The following is a 22,089-nucleotide window of genomic DNA, read 5'->3' as shown; positions in this document are numbered from 1 at the left end:
CCAACTGAAGCAATCCGAGAACATTACAGCGCCCCGCACAGGCGCGTACAAGTTAGCGCCACAATCCAGGTGTCGTGTTGGGACTAGTTTAGAGGGGACATATTATGCAAAATCAACTTTTTAATCATTTAAATCCTTATATTTGGAACTCTAGAGATCCTATCAGTGTGAAAAAAGATGACTCACTCATGTTTTTGTGGTCCTCCTCAGTCTAAGTACAGGAGATAAAACACGCAATGTTGCTGGCGAGTGCAACGGTCCACGAAAAGTTCTATTCTTGGTTTCCACGTTGCAGCACAGAGTTCTGCACAAACTTCCAGCCTCAGAGGATTTATCTGTCCAGTTGATACATGTTATATATGATGGCAATGTGCCTGCTGGAGCCTGCAAATGATCACTTTTCCAAATGCCAACTGCTGTTAGCTCCCAGTAGCCTCTGTGGCTGATGTCATTTCCTGTTCCTCAAGTTTCATTTTACTTTATTTAAGGTGGACCTAAAGAGATACTACTAAACGGAGTGTTCTGAACAGGGCTGTTTTGGCAGGGTGATTGAACTGCTGTGGTGCTTCATCCTTATGGTATTTTGACCAAAGCATGTCACAGACATGTTCATTAGGACACCAGGGAACTGGGTTAACTTGGAGAAATAGGGTATAATATGGGACCTTTAAAAAAAATCCCCAGAGCCAGCTCGAGTGACATGAGCCATAGCAAAACCGACGACAAAATCATCTCCACATATCTTTGTCAAGACGAGCAGCGTCTCTTGTGTCCAGACGCGCCCAAGCACCAGTAAAGGAGGTCAAACAAACATTTGCGGCAGCGCTGTAACGCCACCGCGCCCTCGCGTGCGCCCGTCACGCCACCGCCAGCCCGCAAAATTTATTGGGCCACTTTTGGATGTGTCAGAGCAGTCGGTGTCGATAAAGCTGGCCGTAATGTTTGCCACCCCCATCACAACGGTGATTTACCTCCCTGACAGACACATCCTGCTTCAAGGTCCTGTCCGACGCCTCGTCCTGAGCAGGCGTCACAGGGACAGGACATAGCTTCAAACTGCTTATTATCACCAATTTGACATAGTGGACAGTTAAAGTCCCCACACATCCCCCCCCTCCATCTATTGTTGCCCTGTTATAAAGCACAGGCCCATAACACCTGAAGTGTAAATAAGAGAATAAGAGGGATGTAACCTTGACTTCTCTGTCACTCTCCCTTTGTTTTTTTTTGTTCCCCTCCTTTGGCTTTGGCTCCATCCTGGACAGGAAGGAGGGGAGGTGACAATGAGGTAGGAAGTTGATTGAGAGGCTCTATTATGCATCAACTTAAAGGAAGCCGCTGTGATGGATGACACAGGCACCAGTCACCTTCAGCGCCCGCGGACGCCACGTTCCCGACATCCTCTCTGGCAAATGACCTGAAAATCCCGCTGACATATTCAAAAAAGGGCTAAGCGGAGCCAGGCAGCCTCGCGCCGTGCGCATAAGGAGGCCAATTTAACACAAAGGGGGTGTTGGGAGTACGGAGATGTATGGACATATATTGAAAATCCATTTCTGGTTTTTCGACACCGTCTGCCTCCAATGGCACAGGCAGGATTTCATTATGTTCTACAAGAGTTGTGCAGACGAAGGTAAAAGACATGTGTTTGACTTTAGGCCCTAATTGTTCCCTTCACTCAGAAGATGACAATTAATTGAGGGGCATCGCAAAGACCTTGGTGGCAAATTGAATTAAATAAATGTTACTACAGCCTCCTTAAACTACTTTAATGTAACAAGAAGTCTCTCCAGCGCACAAAGACAGGGTTTAGTTCATTTACACTAATTTATCGGTAAATTAGATGATCTAAAATGATTAATATTGTAATTTTTTCCATTAAAGGACATTAGCAATAATAGAGCACTGTTATTCAGACACAGGAGTGTCCTTTGTCCAGCTTTGCAAGTTTTCTGAACAAACTGATGACAGTTTTCTGGAAGGTTGAGATTCTGTCTAACTTTCTTTTTTCTTTTTAAAATATGATAAGCAATTATTTTCTCAATTAATCATTTGGTTGTATTAATTGTTAGAAGAAATAAACAAAAAATGCCTGATAAATGACAGGTTAGAAAACCCAGACATGGGTGTATATACATATATACATATATATGTGTGTGTATGTGTATATATATATATGTATATATATGTGTACATATGTATAAATATATATACATATATTCATACATATATATACACATATACATACATATATTCATACACATATACATACATATATTTATGCATATATACATATATGTATACATACATGTATACATATATATATTTATGCATATATACATATATGTATACATATATGTATACATATACACATACACACATACATACATGTGTATACATATATACATACACATATATACACATATACATATATATATATATATATATATATATATATACACATATACACATATATATATACACATATATACATAAACATACATATATACATATATATCACCCTGCCTCTTTCCAAGTGTCACAGATGTGTGACAGACACACAGTAGAAACCTGCACTTGCGTAGTAACACAACAGCTGCATTAAAACACAAATATTTCCCCCAAACTCCCGCTGGCTACGGAGGCAACAGCGATGACTGGCTATTTCCGTGTGGGCATTTATTCCTATTTAAGAGGCAATCTCTGCAGTTTGAGTGGCAGCGCGAGGTTTGGGAGGGCAGGGGCTGCTATATACGCGGTGCTCGTGGGGTCCTTCTGCTGATTCATAATTAGACGTGAACCCAGAGCGCCCACTACGGGGGAGGTCAGAGGGGTGAGGAGGAAGATGAGGGAGGAGGAGGGGCTGAGCTGGCGCCCGCCTGATGGACACCAAATGAACAAATTATGATGGCCCCCTCTTGGCGTGATGGGGTCAAACACCTTGCGCCCCGCCGCTGACAGTTCAATTTCCCCCCAATGCAGTCCCATTCGCCGACCGCTAATTATGAATGAAAAGTTATCAGCCTTAGCCACCCCGCCGCACACACGGACAGTGGTTGGAAGAGGTTTGGGGGCAGAATGGGAATGGGCGAGGGGGGGATTTAAGAGGCATTTGTGAGAGATCCTAATGTCAAAATGTTATTAGAGGGAGAAACTGTATGCAGAAAACGGGGAGAGGAGGAGGAGGCAGAAGAGGAGGTGGGTCAAAGACACTGACCGGGGTTAATCTAAATACCTTTGATAACCATGCAGTAATTCTCTAAAAGGGCCAGAGCGCTCAGCTGAGACAGACTTGCTGCCTCTGTGGGCAGATTGCTGAGAAATAGAAATGACACTGGGACCAGCATGTGTGTGTGTGAGCTGATATGTATGCGTCCACATATATGGGGAGGGGTGTGTGTGTGTGTGTGTGAGAGAGAGAGAATAAAGGTGAGGTTATTTACCCTCGTCTATGAATTCCGATGCCCATCATGTATTTATGCATAGAATTGACTCTAAATCAGATGTTGATGTGCAAAAAAGTTCCCCGATCTAATCTGCATTTCTATTCGCTATTACACCCTGGCCTTCACCTGAGGATGAGGAGGAGGAGGAGGAGGAGAGTGACTAACAACTAACTTGTGCGGCATAAACGCTGGCCTAAGAGCAGCAGCTGTCAATCATACTGACTGACAGGCAGCAGACCTGTCGGGCAGGATCTGATTTTAGCATTGCTCAGTCAGTAGCGGTGGCTCGTTCTACATGCGGTGGGGGAGGAACTAAAAATTTGCATTTGCAGCTGCAGCGTGTAACTTTTGGTGATTTGTCTTTTGTTGCTGTTGATGTTTTTATTCTGCCTCCGTTTGATGTTGAGCAGAAACGACGACTCCATTATGTGCATGCAGTGTCCTTCATGTGAAAACGGGGCTCTGTCAAAACTTTTCACTGCCTTTTTTTAATAGGTATATATATGTATATATCAATATACATGTGTATATATATATATATATATATACGTATATATGTATGTACGTGTATATACGTAAACATACGTATATATACACACATATACAAACATATGTATATACATATATACACATATATATACACATACATATGTATATACATATATTTTTACACACACATACAAATATATACATATACAGAGTGCAAACTAAATTTCAAACACACTGTCTGAAAAGTATTGTCATAACAATGACATTTTAAATGTATTAAAGAACATTAACTGATGTTCATACTGTCAAAAAGTTATTAGTCATTTTGATTTGATGATTAATGAATTAATGGATTGATTGATTGCCAGGAAAAAATCGTTTTGGACAGTTCTTTGGGGGTGAAAAGTAATTTTAGGACATATCTATAATCAGTAAAACATATTTATTGACATTTCTGTCATTTTTATGACTAATAATTGAATCTAAAATAGTTTTTTTTATTTATTAATGGCAGTTTACAAGAGAGGGAAGAAGCACTGCATGACTGAGTCAATATGTTTAGGGCTTTTCATTTTCCTAAATACTCGAGAAGGAAATTCAAATTGTAACTTAAATACTTACAGTATTAACATTAGAAGGATTTTAATTGTGGGAGAAAAAAAAGAATATTGCAAACATGTGCGAACAAATACATTAAATTGTCCTGAATGGGAAGTTCTCCAACGGCAGATATACCCCAGAACCTCACAGTGAACACAAAAAAAAATAGATAGAGCAACAGCAGAAAGAACGGTGTGGACATTTTCCCTCCTGAGGGAAGGCAGGATATAAAATACACTGAACGTGTGGAGCCGCTCACACGCCGCCGAGAGAAAGGAGCCGTCACACCGGGAAAGGTCAACCATCAGATATACACAACACGGAGTCACGGGGGACGCTGCGTCGGACAGAGAGATGGACGGCGACGGAGAGAGAGAGAACTTATAGATGACACACAGAAATAGAGTTCAAGGGTGTGGAAGAGCAAAAGACTGCATGGGTGAGAAAAGACAGACTATAAGAGATAAAGGAAACGGGCAGAGCAGTTGTACTGTCCTGACTGGCTATAAATATAAGAAGGCAGAAAAAGGTCAATAGTTGGCGTCTGGAGCAGAAATGTTCCACGAGGGAGAGAGGCTCATTTCACCATCTCATATGCTGCTCTGCTGTTCTGTCAGTGTCAGACAGAAAGGAACAATTGACTCTCTCTCTCTCACACACACACACACACACAGATGGAGGAAATGTCATCCTGTGTGTCTCTAATGCACACACACACACACACGAGTGTACTAACCTGTATGGTGGGTGAGACGTTGGAGAGAGACAGGCCTTCGAGGTCTGACAGCAGACTCGAGGACAGGACTGCAGGCTTTGGAGTGTTGTTCTGAGGGGCTGGAGAAACTGAAACCGAAGTCAAAAGACAAGAATTCAACACTCAAGAAAGGCACTGAAAGCTTTTAAAAACCACGACCGAGTACAGTAAGATATAGCGTCTTTTGAGCACCAAAGAGTATGAACTTACAAATCCAGCATCAGTTGCTTTAAAGTCCCTATTTTTGGCCACTTTGCACACAATAGCTATGTTAGTATGGTTGTATGGTTATTTGCATTAAAATAGACATTTCTTGGTTTTCATAGCTGGTACTTTGTGGGTACTTTTGGAAAGGGGGTTACTTTATGAAGGCCAGTAATATGGATGAACATAAATTTAAATTATTTGTATGATTATAAAAATACGATCAGTTAATGTGACTTTTTGTGATCAAAATTATGTTTTATAAAAAACGCACACAACAAAAAAAATATTTGTTCTCCAATGACCTAATGGCCTAATTCAGGGTGTCCAAACTCTTTTAAATGATGGCCATATTTGATTTTTTATTTTTATTTTTACATACAAATACACCGTTTACACTGTTGCATAAATAAATGGCCACCAGACTGATGTTTGCCCAATATTCTCAGTTTTGGACTCAAAAGTGGAAAATATCTGGGCCATTAGCTGGTAGATGGAGTCAGCTAACCTTCTCTGTCTGCAGGGCAGGCATAGAACATTTTTTGGTAGAATGGAATCAACAAGCGCAACCAGACTTATAGATGAAGCGGAGGGTTTGCTGCCAAGTTGGGTGACAATTCCTTGTAGATGCTCCAGAAGTTTTAATATGACGCCTAATAAATTCAAACCACTGCTGGAGTTCATTTTGATGAACTAGTGCAGTGCCCGTTGGAAGTATGTATTCCTATAGTGGGAGCTCAAGAAGATTTTTCCGATATGTACTGCATGATAAGGAACGTAAAGGCTAACATAATACAGACTGGCGTTGCTGACAGTCACAACAGCTAGCTACGCTAATGCTAATCAAAAATGCAAACATTTGCGTTGTGCCTAATGTGGTTGCAAAGTGTTGGTATTATGTTAGCCCTAAGCTAATGCTAATCATAGCCTCACTAGCTTACCTTTGGAAACAGGTTCGCCAAGTTAGCCGCAAAGTAGTAGCATGCTAATGCAAAATAAATGTGCTTGCATATTGGTGAATGGACACCGACTTCGTCGTTTCAGTATAACACCATGTTCTGCGGTGAACTGTGTGAAAATGTGAAATGACAGCCTCTTCACTCCCACCTCCCGCTACAGACAGCGCAGCTGCTGCTGATGAGCCGCTGCCTGCCTGGTTTAGCGTGATAAATCAGCAAAAGTGCAGCATGATAAATCAGTGAAAATTCAGTGAAAATTCCTCCAAAAATAATGTGAAAATCAAGGATGCATACCATCGGGCCATGCTCAACCCATATCCAAAGTCTTAGGGCAATCTGACTAACGGTCAGCGAGATAGCGAGACATACAAAATAAATAAATAAATAAATAAATAAATGAATGAATAAATAAATAAATAAAAAACTGAGTGAAACTCACAGTCATCTAGATCCAACAGTGAGACTTCCTTCTTGGACTTCACTTCCACCTAAAAAGCAGAACACATAAAATGTTAAGAAGAGCAAACACACTGGAGTAGATGTGATGCAACAGGAAAAGTTCACTTCAAAAGAAAAGTGCTAAATGTAAAGCGTTGTGTTCGTCAGTGTATGAAATGTCTCAATTTTGTTGACACCCCGTCTCTCAGGATCATGACACGCGCATCCCAAAAAACAGGCAAATGCATTTATACGCAACATGTCTGAGATTTCCGATGACCGTTCATGCACGGTGTCGGTACCGTTGCGCGCCACCTCATGCGACCGAGCCCGAGCTTGTCAGGTGTTGACTTGTGGGAATTGCAAAACACGCCTCTTATCCTCGCAGCACAACAGGCCCCAATAAAAATGCATTTATACATACTAGCACTTTTATTACCCTTCTCCACACCCTTCTAACCAACCAGAGCTCTACTCGCGTCACATAAAGAACCATAAAATTCCACTCTGCATACTCCAGGCTGAGCAGATGGGAGGAGGGGGGAAAAACAACAACAGCACAGACGAGGGAGAAAGGAATGAGAGCGAAAACAAATAATAAAAGTTAGAGGCCGTATCTTATCAGATATTCTCTGATTGACGCTCGGGGTGGTAATAGAGACGGAAACCTTGTTAGTAAATGGAGGTCTAAAAGAGTAAGAGATGAAAAGTGAGGGTGAACAAGAGATAGAGAGATGCATAATTCATGGGCCGTGCCCAAATGACAAACTATGAAATGAGAATTTCATAGTGCAGAAAAGGAAAGGTGGGGGGAGTAATGTGACGAGCAAAAACGAGTGAGGAAAAAGGTGGTGAGGGATGAAACGGGGGCAAATGAAAGAAGATTTAAAAGAAAAAGAGATATCTGATAACATGGAAGCAAAACTGTATCTGTGTGCAAATGATGATTTCAAAGATCTGCACATAAGGATGTGAGGGACAGCGACTGCCATTACTGAACGTTTGATTACAAAACACATCAATCATTTAATAGCAGATAATGAATTAAAGCTGCAATGTGTAATATTTTTCTATACCCCTTTTGTGATAGGTATGCTAGCAAATTAAAGAAACAGTGTGTAAAAATGTAGCTTTTACATTGCAGGTGAATATCCCTGAACTTACTTTTCTCCTCCAAGTGTGTTGGGGGAACCTATGTAGTTTTCAGTTGCATCAAAACTCAAGACATGATTAGTTTGTCCATTGAGGGCTACTGTCCAAACATGGTCGTCCAAAATGGCCGACCCTAGTCCACCTGAATTTGTACAAAGTCTGAACACACTAGGGCTGCAACTAGCATTTATTTTAGTGCTGGGCACGTTAACGCCATAGTGGCGGTTAACGGCGTCAACGAAAACACACATTAGCGCATGCCGCGTTTCCACGAAGACTGCCCGGAAAAAGACGTGCGTGACGTCATGCTTATGTGACCCCGGATTGTTAAAATGAGTCTCTAAAGTAACGCTTAACTTTAAAAACAGAGACACACATACGCAGTACACAGGTACGCTGGTTATTTGTAGCACTGCTCTTTTCGTTTAATAAACAGGCCGCTCCAGTTCGACTGTAGGCGTGCTAACCGGCGCTAAAAGGAGCTAATGCAGCTAACAGAGCTGCTTGGACTCCGGTGTCGCGGCACGTAAACATGACGTCACGCAAATCTTTTTCCGGTCAGTCGTCATGGAAATGCGTCATGCGTTGTCGTGCGTTAACCTAGTGCCTTGCACGAATTAATTTTCATAATCCATATTAATCTATCTATTATTTTCTTAATTGGTTCATAAAATGTTTTCAAGCGCCGTTGTTAATCACACCCAGATAATAATGTTGCGAGTCTAAACACAACTGCAATTCCTAAATGTTCTGCACATGTTTTTGACCCACAAATAACAGAAGAAGCTGGTTCACAAAATAAGAGAAACGGTGCAATCCATACATTTGTGAACTGATGAGTCGACTGTGTTTATGCTCTGCCAGGTAGAAAGACACCGAGTCATGCATGACGTGGTATCAATTAGCTGTCAAGTTAATCTGTTGCGTGACATAATCAACTGGAAATGGTCAAACACCAACAATGCACTGCTAGCACTTGTGTACTGGGACAAGGACAGAAGTCCAATTAAATGAGCTACAATTCCAGCTAAACTTAACTATGAACCTTGCTATAAACGTGAAGACTTCCTCCATGCAGGAGTTGTATAAGCTTGAGGTTTTTCTTTACAGCAAATTGAATCATAATATCACCTTGGGTTTGGACTTCACGTAACTCTTCTTCTTTTGCGCTGTGGGGGGGTCGGAATCAGAGTTGCCTTCAGAGTCTGTTTCTGAGCCGGAGGAGCTTTCGGCTGATGAGCTGCTCGAACCGGCCACAGGTCCGTTCCCATTTTCATCGGAATCACTGAAATGCACAGGAGGAACACACCATTGACTCAGACGTGGGATCAAAAAGAGCAATAACAAACCTGATTACTGCCTTTATTCTGTGCAGTTTTTAAAGATCCCATATTATACAGTATTTCTCCAAGTTAAACTAGTTACCTGCAGCTCAATCACTCTGCCAAAACAGCCCTGTTCAGAACGCTCGGTTTAGTAGTATCTCTTTAGGTCCACCTTAAAAAAAGCTAAATGAAACTGAAGGGACAGGATATGACATCACCCACAGAGGCTACTGGGAGCTAACAGCAGTTAGCATTTGGAAAAGTGATCATTTGCAGGCTCTAGCAGGCACATTGTCGTCATTTATAACACGTAACCACTGGACAGATAAATCCTCTGAGGCTGGAAGTTTGTGTAGAACTCTGTGCTACACTGTGGAGCCAAGAATAGAACTTTTCGCCGATTTCCGGTTTTCGGATACCGTTGCCCTCGCCAGCACTTTTGCGCGTTTTTACGGACAAAGCGGAGCTCCGCGAGACAACAATTCCAGGAATTTTGCGCATCGTGACGTCCCAGTGAGCGCGGAAGTCAACATTTTATCTCCTGTACTTGGACTGAGGAGGACCACAAAAACATGAGTGAGTCATCTTTTTTCACACTTTGACGACTGGTAGGACCTCCAGAGTCCCAAATATAAGTATTAAAATTATTAAAAAGTTGATTTTGCATAATATGGGACCTTTAAATAAAATCCATGCAAATTATTTTACAAATATTTGAGGAAGCAGACAAAGCAAACTTTTTCCCCCCTCTTTAATCATAGCCTTATGTTGTCAGAACAAAAAAAAAAAGATCAATGGGCTTTTATTTGTGACGTTAATTCAATATTGCATTCACTCTCCCGTCTTCCTCCTCCTCTCTCTTTCACTTGCTCTGTCCCTCTTCAATTTGTCCCAATAATGAGTGTTTACTTCGCCTGCCTTGGATTTTCAGCCGTTAAATTAATGAGGGGAATTGTGACGGTAACTGGCTTTTTAACTTGGGCGATGATGAAAAGCCAGTATTAATTTGGCCTACAGATTTCATTTGCTGCGAACAGGAAAAAGTGATATAAATCACTGTGGGCCTGATTAGGCCCTGCCTGAAATGACTGGGCCATAATGAGGGCATTATGCTGTGTTTGTTGTGGAAGCACTGGGGTGAGCGGCTCTAATTACTGTGTGTATATGTGTGCGTGCATGTTTGTGTGTGTTTGAGCACCGGGGTGAGTTGCTCTAATTATACTCTCTAATGGAGAGAACAGGGTCAGTCGGCAGCCTGTCACACGGCGAAATCAGGTACATTCTGCACGGGTTTGTGTGTCCGTCAGCAGATCAAGTCGAGCGCACAAGAAAGTAAATTTGCCGCTGTGTAAGAGAGTGCGTGTGAGCATATTCAGTGGTAATGACTTAAATCTCATTCATTGGTAACACCAGGCTGTTAAATGACCAATCAAAAGTCATTATCCATTAGCCATGTAAATGTGGACCATGCGACTGGAGGAAAATTCTCCGTGATTAGCTTGTTAATGGAACCCACAGTAACGATTATTCCTGCCGCTCTGCTGACCTGAGGATGTGAGAGTGGACAGAGGGTGTGTGTGTGTGTGTGTATTACAGTAGGTGTAAATGATATTAGATTATTTGATATGAAACAATGATGTGGATTAACGTTCCCATAGAGTGGTCCTATCCCACATATATGAGTTATGGAGGTCTACTTGCATACATGAACTTGTTTTTATGGTCAAAAACCTCCTAGTTGCTGCAAACGAGCCAATCCAAATCTCTCCTCACTGAAGCTATCGCCAGTTTCAGACTGAAATCTCACCCCCAGAAGACAGAACTGTGTTATGATTGGCCAGCCTATGAGACCTTTCCCAACTGTCTTGTGATTGGCCAAGTACCTGGAAGTGACAAAATTAGCGCGTCAGCTCTCAGAAGCGCAGCTCCCCCTCTGGAACGGTGGATGTACTGCTACTCGTTATCAAAACATTGTTTTAACAATGTTTAAAAATGGCTTTGTCGCGACTCCCCCCCCGCAGTCCCTTTTACGACCTTTGACCCAGAGTCAGAAGACACTGTCGCAAGTGTAACACCTCCACAACGGACGTTCTTCTTCTTCTTCTGCGGTTCAATATACGCAATGTAATGTGCCCGGACGAGTGCCCGGTGCAGGAATATCTGCCGTTCAGAGCGCTTGAACTGTTCGTTTCAAAACTTTAGAGCTTCATAATGAGGTAATGGCGCAGATACACACCATCAAATCTGTTTGAGTCCTGACTGTTGATTTGGTCTAGGAAAGTTTGGTGTGGTCACAAACGTGCATGTTGACATTTCTATTCAAACCAATTTTAGGGTTTTTCATATCTGATTTCCCAGTTTCGGATCCTGGAAATCTAAAATGCCTTCTAGAGAAAGTCAGTTCAAGTCGGGTGTCGTATTTGTTACAATCTGCAAAGTAACCTGTTCATGATTTACGCCACACAGCAGAGCCACTATTACTGCAGCCGCAGGTCGCAAGTGACTCACTGCCTGCCGACAGTGACAGCAGCATGAAGAGTCAGATCAGGCAGTAGCCGCCCCATTACTAACTGAGGGAACATTAAGAATAAGGATAATAATGTGATTCAAGCAGTAAATCACAGTAAAACAACTGTTGTGACAACTAGGAATTTGACAGACGTGAGGTGCAGCGTAATGTCGTGATGTGACTGTCACTTACTAGCAGATGCTACGACGAGTTGAAATGTATTTTTTACGGCTCCGATAAAGACTAATTTAAATATACATATACAGCGAATTTCTGAGTTAAACGCTTGTGTACTTCCCTGTCAAAGTTGAATTTTATCATTGCTATTCGAGAAAAAGCTTCACAGACTTTATAAACAGAGCAGTAAAAAGTATGGCTAAGGACAAAGGCGGTTTGAAGTCGAAGATTCTTAGGGAAGCTTGCACTCAGACTTCAGGAAGACGGCGCCACCACACTTACTTTCTAATCCCTTAAACAACCCAAATGTGTAAATTACTATTGGTGTTTCCTCAAATGAAGATGTGGATATAACCACACCTATACGAGTGGAACAAGCATTACAAACAAAGCACATCTACTGCGACTGTTTATCCCACAAAGTGTCCGACCGTCTCCGCTGAGTGAACAGGAGATGTGAATGTTATAAGGTGAAAATGGCAGCCAGGTCACAGAGGGAGGCGTCCGGCTGCCTGTGAGGATAGTAAAAACTTTATGGATGTTTTATCGTCCCACCGTGGAGATGAGTTAGGGAGGGAGAGAGAGCGAGAGTGTGGCAAAATGTTTTAGAATAAAGCAAGGGCACAATAAAAAAAAAGAAGAGATGCTCTATGGCATGTTTTGAGAGGTGTAAAAAAAAAAATGGTTTCATTAGTCACAGTCAAAATGAATTATAGCGAACAACACTGGAACACATCCACTTAAAATCTTCAAGATCGTTCATGATTTAAAGGGGACATATTATGCAAAATCAACGCTTTAATCAATTAAATCCTTATATTTGGGACTCTGGAGGTCCTATCAGTTGGCAGAGTGTGAAAAAAGATGACTCACTCGTATACATAAAACACGCGATGTTGACTTCCGCACTCATTGGGACGTCACAATGCGCTAAATTCCTGGAATTGTTGTCTCGCGGAGCTCCGCTTTGTCCGTAAAACATGTGAGAGTGCTGGCGAGGGCAAGGGCATCTGAAAACCGGAAGTCCGCGAAAAGTTCTATTCTTGGCTGCACAGTGCAGCACAGAGTTCTACACAAACTTCCAGCCTCAGAGGATTTGTCTGTCCAGTGGATACATGCTATATATGCAATAGGGAATGTGCCTGCTAGAGCCTGCAAATGATCACTTTTCCAAATGCTAACTGCTGTTAGCTCCCAATAGCCTCTGTGGCTGATGTCGTTTTACTTTTTTTTTAAGGTGGACCTAAAGAGATACTACTAAACAGAGCATTCTGAATAGGGCTGTTTTGGCAGGGTGATTGAACTGAGCTGTAGCGATTCATCCTTATGGTATTTTGACCAAAGCATGTCACAGGCCAAGGAACTAGGTTAACTTGGAGAAATAGGGTATAATATGATAGTATCATCTAAACACTACTGTATACTTGACTACAATTGTTTATATTCAAAAGGCATACAGTTAACTTTGTCCATGCCATACTAACTGGATCGGGTGAAAATGTTTGAGTGTTTAGGGAAGAAAGGAAATGTATTGTTCCAGCAGGTGGGTTGTCATATAGATCCTAAAATGCCTGAAGTGTTGAACAGATGGAGGTTGAACTTATTGATGCAGCAAAACACCGATCACATTTGTTCTCACAAACACCCACCTGTCTAATTAGCTAAGGCGGCGAGAGGAGGAAAAAAAAAAAATAGAAAGAAGCAAGCAACATCTGGACACACCAAATTTGCAGGGAAGAAAAATTATGCATTCAGAGTCAGACAGGCTGCGGGGATTTTGCCATACCTGTCGGCAGCAGCTGGCTTGCTCTTCTTCTTCTTCACCACCTTCTTGGTCTTTTTTTTCTTCTTGTTTTGTACCGAGTCACTGGAGCTCCCCTCTGATCCACTTGAACTCTTTCCAGAATCAGTGGAGGTCTTTTCTGATGTTCCGCTGCTTTCCTCCTCACTCTCACTGCTAGACTCTGTGCAGACATTCGCATACATGTTAAAATACCGATGCGTTAAAGTTGCAATCCATGTATTTTCATAAAAGTAAAACTTAAGGCCACATTATACTTCTACAACTGCGCAATGCGTCATCCAACTGCGTAACTACCGAGACCCCTTAAGCCCTAATAGTTCTCGGTCGTGGTGACGGATGCGCACTGCAATTTCCCGCCTGATCAGTAGGGCTCGCTACGCAAGGTTGTTGTGCTGCAAGCTACAGTGAGCAATAGCCGAGATAGAACGACTGTTGTTGTTGTTGTTGTTGTTGCAGCTGAATAACATTGAAACCGGGAGAGTTTTGATACAAAAATGGAGACGTGAAAGACTGAGGAGACGTGTCCGGAGATGGTATTTGCGTCCACTAAATGTACCGAGACTGATGGCAGGCCAATTTAACCAGTCTTATTGGACCGATGAGGGACATGGACGAAGAAATCCATTTCAGGTACTTCCGAATGTCGGCTTGCAAATTTGATGAACTTCTACGCCGTGTGCTACCTCATATTAATCATCAGGGCACTCACTGCATGCCGCCCAGAGACTGGCTGAGGACCAATCGCAGCCCTTGCTGACGACGGAGAGGCTCTCCGGTGACGTAGAGGGCTCTCCGTAAACGACTTAGAGCACTTTACGCAGGAGTATAAACTGGGCTTTAATCGTATACCTATTTGTGGTCTGAATTGCATCTGCTGCTTCAAATAGAAGTTTAAGAAACATGGGCTGAATAGTGAAGAAACCACATGGTTGGTGTCGTGGTTAGCACTCTTGCCTAGCAAGAAGACCTGGGTTCATGACTCAGTCGGAAAACAAGGGTCTTTCGGCATGTTCTCCCGTGCGAGTGTGGGTTTTCTCCAGGTTCTCCGGCTTCCCCCCACAGTCCAAAAACATGCAATTGGGGTAAATACTCTTAATTGACCATAGGGTGTGATCATATCTGTCCAGGGTGTCCCCGGCCTTTCGCCCTATGATTGGCACAGCGCCCGCCGCGACCCTCGTGTGGAAGATAACGCGGTCGAAGATGGATGCATGGAACTTAAGTGCTCATTGTGTATTTGCTTTTCCATTAAACTCCACTTGAGGTCTAAGACAGAGGTTTTAAGGACAAAAACACCAACTTTTGAGGAAGCAGCAGAGCAAACGTACACTTTTACAAACAGAAATGTATAAAGACCTTCACTGCTGCTGCTGCTGCTACTGTTGCTGCTGCTGCTGTCCTCACTGCCACTGCTGTCAGATCCTTCCTCTTCTTTCTCATCTTCTTCATCGGAGTAGAACTTCTCACCAGATTTGGGTTTTTTGGCATTCCCCACTGACGGTGCCCACTCTTTCACCTAAGCAGATACAGTGAAGAGAAGCACAGGTTATTAATTCTGCACACCGAGATTAATCAGAAACTTCCAGCTATAATTATAATATAATATCTAATTTATTCTATAAATTACACTTAAATCAGAGGTATGATCACATAGTTATACATATTTTTCAACAACTGTCATGTCAAAGAAAATAGTGATATGTCTGGTCATTAGTGGTAAGAGTGCTTTAACGTTGATTCTGTTACTCGTTCTATTAAATCGGTTTTCTACATTAAACGAGACATTAAGTATAATCACAACTTCTTGTGTTCTCCTTTACAGTTGTATTATGAACCCCACAGCTTTTAAAGTGTACGCTTCCTCAGATTCTTCAGACTGATTGCCATAAAACAAAGAATTTACACATTTGACTTTGTAGAAGATCACAAGAATATGATTACTGTTGGTCCAAAGGTGTGCAAACAACCATGTTAGTATGCATAGTATGAGGCCAGACACATAAGACTTAATGCAAACACAATAAATTAGTGCAACCAGAGTTCAATAAACTTCAATAAAAGCACCGAATTATCAGGCTTCTTATTGGTCAAAAGGTGCAAGTGAAAGAGTTTCCATCAACCTGATGTCAAAAAGTCTGTATGGAAACACTAAAAATTGGAAAAACAATTCTGCAAAAAGGTTGTTATGGTTGGGGAAGGTGGAGAAGTTGATAAAAGCTAAATGTCAATGAGTGCAATAGAAACAGAATTCACAGAATAAAGGATGATATTTAGAAATTACTTCTTCTTCAACTTCTTTTTTCTGTGGTGATCTGTTCACTTACATTTCATTTCACCAAATGTTCAATTCCACTAGTAGTAGAGTATGAGGACTGGTAATCACACCTTAGCCTTCCTCTTACGTAAATGGGACCTTCATTAACAAAATGGTCATAATGCTGTATGGAAAACGACCTGAAAGTAGTGACTGATAGGGTTGGGTGATGTCATAGTAAAAGATTGCTATGGAAAAGGCCCATTTATACTTTACGCAAAAGAAGGAGATGGAACGGAGCCTTTCGTACACACTTTGGGTTAATTTCATTCGTCACTGCTTATGATGACGGATGAAATGGAGCGATACCACTGGAAATATTGGGGGCAGTATAGTCCATTCAGTCAGGAAAACAACGAATAAGAGTTTATATGGGCACTCTAAATTGGCGACCAGAGCTTGCAGCCAGAAAACAGAGAGTAACTGCTTAGCGCCCAGCTTAACTCACTGGGCCGTGGAATGTTTAAGTAACCAGAGAAGTAAGTTGTCAAATTACGAATCTCCGTCATCTGCAACACCACTGATTAATATCATTGATATCAATATAATCAACCCTAACCCCAATGGGATGACTTACATTCATTCTACCACAGTGAAATCTGCTTGCGTTTGTGTCCATGTCAGACAAAGCACAATAATATAACCTCTTCAATGGTCGCCATGGACGAATGTTCAATGGACATTCGATGGACGAATGTAAAATGTCACTTCCTCTTGCACAGTTATGAACTATTGTAAGTACTTTATACTGCCTCCTCCATGAGGACAGAAACAAAAGCAAGACCAGGCTCACTGAACACTTATATGTCAATCGCTCAAGTTATTATCTGCGACGCAAATCAGGTTTAATAAGATCACATTTTCACCCGGTGTCTTTGTGGAAACAATACAATCAGATTAATATGATTCATAATTAATGAATAAAAGTGAATATCTAATGCAGAAGCACTGTCTGTGACAACATACACCTACAAGCGCATATATATATTTCCAGCAACATAAACATCTTGTGATAGCACCCACGTATATACTTTGAGGGATAATTAAGTACCAATGCGAAGATACAAATTAGTCATATATGAATTGTTTCTATGATAAGGTGGGCAGGTGTCTTACTGGCTCAATGATCTCCACATTCCTCACAGACTGGTCAGGAGCTTCTGCTGGCCAGTCCGGGAGCTCCTGGTATCCGCTTGCTTTAGTATTGAGACTGTGGGAGAGGGTGCCCAGTTGGTAACGGTCGCGGTCTGGAAGAAGAGCAAAGAGGAGTGATGGAAAGCCAAACAAGTGTGTGAGTGTGGAGCAACAGTAAGCAATGTACAAGGCCAAAATGAGGTTCAGTGTAAAATTGGTGATGAGGGAGCCAGTTTGTTTGTTTGTTCAGAAGGACCAATAAAGTCTCCAGTTTCAAAGAATTTGAATTTTCTGTCAATGATTTAATGGTTTGGGCTTTACAGGGTTAAAAAGATCTAAAACACTTAGGCCACTAGGGGTCGCTCAGTTTCAACGGTAACAATGATGACGGGAAGCGGGATGAGATCGTGGGAAGTGTTGTCTTGTTTGAGAGCTTGCTGAACACTGGTCAACATCAAATTTATTGTTTAATTTTAATGTGGTGAATCCAAAAATCACATTGCTTTTGCTCAATCGGGTCAACTTTTTGAACAAACTACATATTTGTTTTTTAACGTTTTTGTTTACATGTACGGGTATTTTCACATCATATGAAGCAACATTTTTGTTACTAGATTTTGCATGCGCCAACTTATGACTAATTGTTTTTTATGTATATATTACAAGTGAATGAAATGGCTTCGACTAGAAGATCTTGCAAAAGTAAGCCTGATGTATTCTGCTACATCTGCTAATTTTAATTTAATTAAAAAACTAATTAGCATAAAAAACTTGACCTGATTGAGAAAAATGGATGTCATTTTTGGATTCAGCGGTGCAAAATGGTCCTAATTCAGTTGAAAAGACATAGACAACTTATAGTTTTATTTTTTTTTGTAACCCAGTGTAATTAAACTGTAGTACCTCTAATATTTTAATGCATAAACGTTACATAGTGTGTCTTTAACATACGATCCAGGCATCATCTCCTGCATTACACATCTGCATTTCAAATCCGCTCTCTGTTTTTCTCTCACAGGAGGATATTTGGTGTCTGTACCTTGGGACTTTATGCTCTAAAAGCTTAGCTTTGCAGGCCAGGGGGGGAAAAAAAGAGAGAAAAGAGAGACTTTGAGACGTGAATATTAAGAATGACAGCGGTGGTTAATGCTTTCCATAAACATCCAGTAGGTGCAAACCGTCTCTGAATTTTAATGCTGTAAGAAGCCCTTTCTGTCGCTTTAGTCGGCGAGAGAGAAGAGGTAGCTAAATGAAAGGGATTATTTTCCCTCTCAGAGTCAGAAAAAAGGTTAGCATTAGCTCAATAATTTACCCATCTCATTAGTCCAAGGCAAAGGGGTCTGACCTAACTGCCCTTCAGAGAGACAGACACACCAGAATAATAAAACCACTGCCTGAATCATCTTTGCATACTGCTGGTAATGGAGCGGCTTGATGTGAAATAGAGTTCCAGTTAATATGTATTCAGTGATTCTCTGAGATGAACTTACTAAACAGACAGAGGAGAATCTAAATTTTCAAGACAGTTAATGGAATTAATGCTTCAAAGTAAAGATCACTGATTGATATTATAAGTGTTTATGCACTACCTTTGAAGGCAGATTCAAGCAGCGGAGCAGGTTTGGGGGCGAGTAAGATGCGTCGGGCATATTTGTTGAGGGCGCCGCTCTTCTCGCTGGGGACTATGAGTTGCCTTATGAAGCGCGTTCGGTCTCTGATGTCGTAGTTCTGGTCGTATTTGCCGAGGTTCAGGATGTACTGGGTCAGCAACTTGGTCTGGAGGGAGGAGGAGACGTGGAGTGCGGATGCAGACGTTAGAGGAAACAAGTGGGACAACATGTTAAAACAGCAGCTATAAAACACGTTACTGACACGTCAATAATCCAACCACAAGTGAGGCAAGATTATTGACGTGCGTGAGGTTTGTGAAGGAATGATTTGACCTTTGGAGGAAATGCCACGTCTCGACAGAGAAAGTGAACGCACCAAGAAATATTTCAAGTATGTAATTTCCTACAAATCCAGAGCTTGTTGTCCTAACATTTCTTTTGCTGAGAAAAAAAGATATCTTATATGAAGACGTTAACGTTGGATGTTAATGCTAGGTAGGATATTTATTGTACTCAATAATAATTCCATTACAATATATATCTATTAAGTATGTTGCAACTTTGGATATGGGTATTGATTTTCACATTTTTTTGTAGGAATTTTAATTTTCACGCTACACCAGGCAGGCAGCGGCTCATCAGCAGCAGCTGCGCTGTCTGGCGCGGGGAGGTGGGAGTGAAGATGCTGTCCTCACGGTAGGTGAGACATTTTCACACGGTTCACGGCAGAACATGGTGTTATACTGAAACGATGAAGTCGGTGTTCATTCACCGATACGCGAGCACATATTCATTTTGCGTTAGCATGCTACTACTTGGCGGCTAACTTGGCGAACCTGTTTCCAAAGGTAAGCTAGCGAGGCTACGATTAGCATTAGCGTAGGGCTAACATAATACAAACAATCGCACAGTGGATAAAGCAGTAAACGATGAATGCATAAATAAACAAAAAGTTGTGTATAAATATCGAATTTCAGGGACTGGGAGATTACCTCAGCTTATATTTTAGTGAATGACATGCATGTTCACAGGAGAGGCAGAAAGCCACATTAGCACTTTATAAACCGTGGATGATCCTGTGTTGTTCTGCAGATTTCTAAACTAAACCATTTCCTCAACTACTTGAGTGAGTAGGAGTAACTCATGTTGATGAGAGGGTGACATTGACGTGAGTAGGAGTGGTATCAAAAGAACTGGCTTTCCAAAAAGTTTAGTTTTTGTACACCATTCATGTGAACTTTTCCAAATCTTCTCTTTCTCTCCCCGTAGCAATCTTGCTGTATCATTTCAGCCTGTGGCCCAAAATAGTGAGAAAGAGCACTTGTGCCGACATATATTATTTAGGTCCGGCATAAAAACAAAACCTACTGCTGCCGTGAAGGTGGAATAATAACCCAAACCTTTTAGAGCATTGACTTTGTGTCTCCCACTCTCCTCTGCGACACATTACGGAGAGCAAGAGGTTTAATGATCTGCTCGTTTGAAGAGGCGCCGTTTGGGCTCATAAACCCAGCACAGGGGCTAAAATTGCCCACTCTGAGTGAATGGGCCTGCAGACACCGAGCTGCACTATTACGTCAAAGCTTTCTCATTCACAGCTCTGCAGTTAAACCAGACGTTTAGCACAAAGTTGATCGTGAGTTCAGTGAGGAAAAAGACAAAGCTGTGAAATACAATGTTTAAAACATCACATTAGGATAACAGTAAGGTGGTTTATCTTTTAAGGGCCATCAACACAAATAACTATAAATTATAATATATAAATAAATAAAAATATGTCTAAAAATCATTCTGAAAAGTGTCCAATGGCATCGACATCAGCGAACAATAGTGTTTATTGGAATAGAATATAGAGTTGTGCTGTTTTGAAACCCTAAAGGGTTAGGGTTACCTGAACAAATTGCAATTGCAATTTCTGTCAGAAAAACCACAATTAGATATTTTAATCAAATCGAAATCCATCCAGAACAGGATGTGATGTTCGAAATGATGAATGGCAGTCAATCCTTCTTTGGACACTTTATTGACTTCTATTTATTTGGACAGCCTAAACAAAGCATTATCTCTAACCTTAACCATAAACAGGTAATGCTTGACCACAATTCAAATCTTCAAATTAGGTTCTGCACCAGGTCCTGTGTGACTGTGTACACTAGGTTTATAGATACAATTATCAATACAGTAACTGTGCTTGGTGTGGTTGGCTCAACATAGACATTATTACCCTTTCAAGGACCAGCTGTATTTGTCTAGTTAGTGTTTCATCCATTACCTGTTTAGAGTTGGTCAAGTAGAGTTTGGCAGCCAGGTTGACTATCTGCAGCTTGACAATGTCCTCCTCCGCTGTGAAACTCTTTGCCATCTTACGTAGAACGTCTGGTGCGATCTTTGGCACCTTCTCGCAGTACTCGCCCATCAGCCACAGGATGCTCGCTCGGGCCATGGGGACCTGCGATTCCGGTGACAACAGACAAGACGACAGTCAACACCGGCGAACGAATGCGAAACGGCGTCAGTGGAAACGATAACAGAGTGACGAAATCGTACAGTGATGTTGTCGAAGAGCTTGGCCATGTGTTTGATGATCTCGCTGTGCTGGGTGGGCTGAGTCTGAAGCAGCTTCTTGATGACCACCACACTCTCGGCCACCACAGTCTCTGCACAAAGAAAACAAGTCCTCATGATTCCAAAACAACACAACTATTGCAGTCTCTTTAGAGCGTACCTTCTCCGTACTGTATTATTGAAATATTTTCATAGATGTTCAATAGGATTAAGATCAGCGCTCAGAGGATGATTTCAGAATAATCCAATGTTTTTATGAGCCATTATTGTCTGCTTAAAGCTGATGTTTTGGGTCATTATCCTGTTGGAATATAGATAGTTTGAGATTCAAGAAACCCCACGCCAGAAGTAGCAAAGCATCCCCAAAACATAATCAAATGCCCTCCATATTTCCAAGATTTGTGTCCAAGCCTGTATATGTGGAATATGTGAAGAAGCCATTTTACCGTCTCGGTTGGAAAGGAGCAGCACCAGACCATTGAGGCAGGTGTCTGCCACCTCCGAGATGTTGGTGGCACACCTGCCAATGGCCTGAATGGTGGCTGCTGCAAACGCCTTGTCCTGACTCTTCACGTAAGTCTGAAAAGAGATGAGATCAAGAAAAAGTGA

At 41.6% G+C, this 22,089-nt stretch overlaps 1 protein-coding gene across 1 annotated transcript in view; it reads right to left on the bottom strand.

Moving 5' to 3' along the window:
• The window catches only part of ap3b1a (adaptor related protein complex 3 subunit beta 1a), a gene marked incomplete at its 5' end in the record, with an annotated part of 66,633 nt that overhangs the window by 20,779 nt on the left and 23,765 nt on the right, over positions 1-22,089 (bottom strand). The window contains 10 exon segments of the mRNA XM_083891068.1: positions 5,272-5,378; positions 6,892-6,940; positions 9,174-9,327; positions 13,840-14,017; positions 15,214-15,373; positions 17,288-17,418; positions 18,895-19,081; positions 21,188-21,364; positions 21,463-21,572; positions 21,927-22,059. Of these exon segments, the coding sequence (XP_083747194.1) occupies positions 5,272-5,378; positions 6,892-6,940; positions 9,174-9,327; positions 13,840-14,017; positions 15,214-15,373; positions 17,288-17,418; positions 18,895-19,081; positions 21,188-21,364; positions 21,463-21,572; positions 21,927-22,059 (1,386 nt within the window).

Source organism: Microchirus variegatus (assembly GCF_963457635.1).
Source record: "Microchirus variegatus genome assembly, chromosome: 1".
Classification (NCBI taxonomy): Eukaryota; Metazoa; Chordata; class Actinopteri; order Pleuronectiformes; family Soleidae; genus Microchirus; species Microchirus variegatus.
This window is presented reverse-complemented; position numbering and strand designations above follow the sequence as displayed.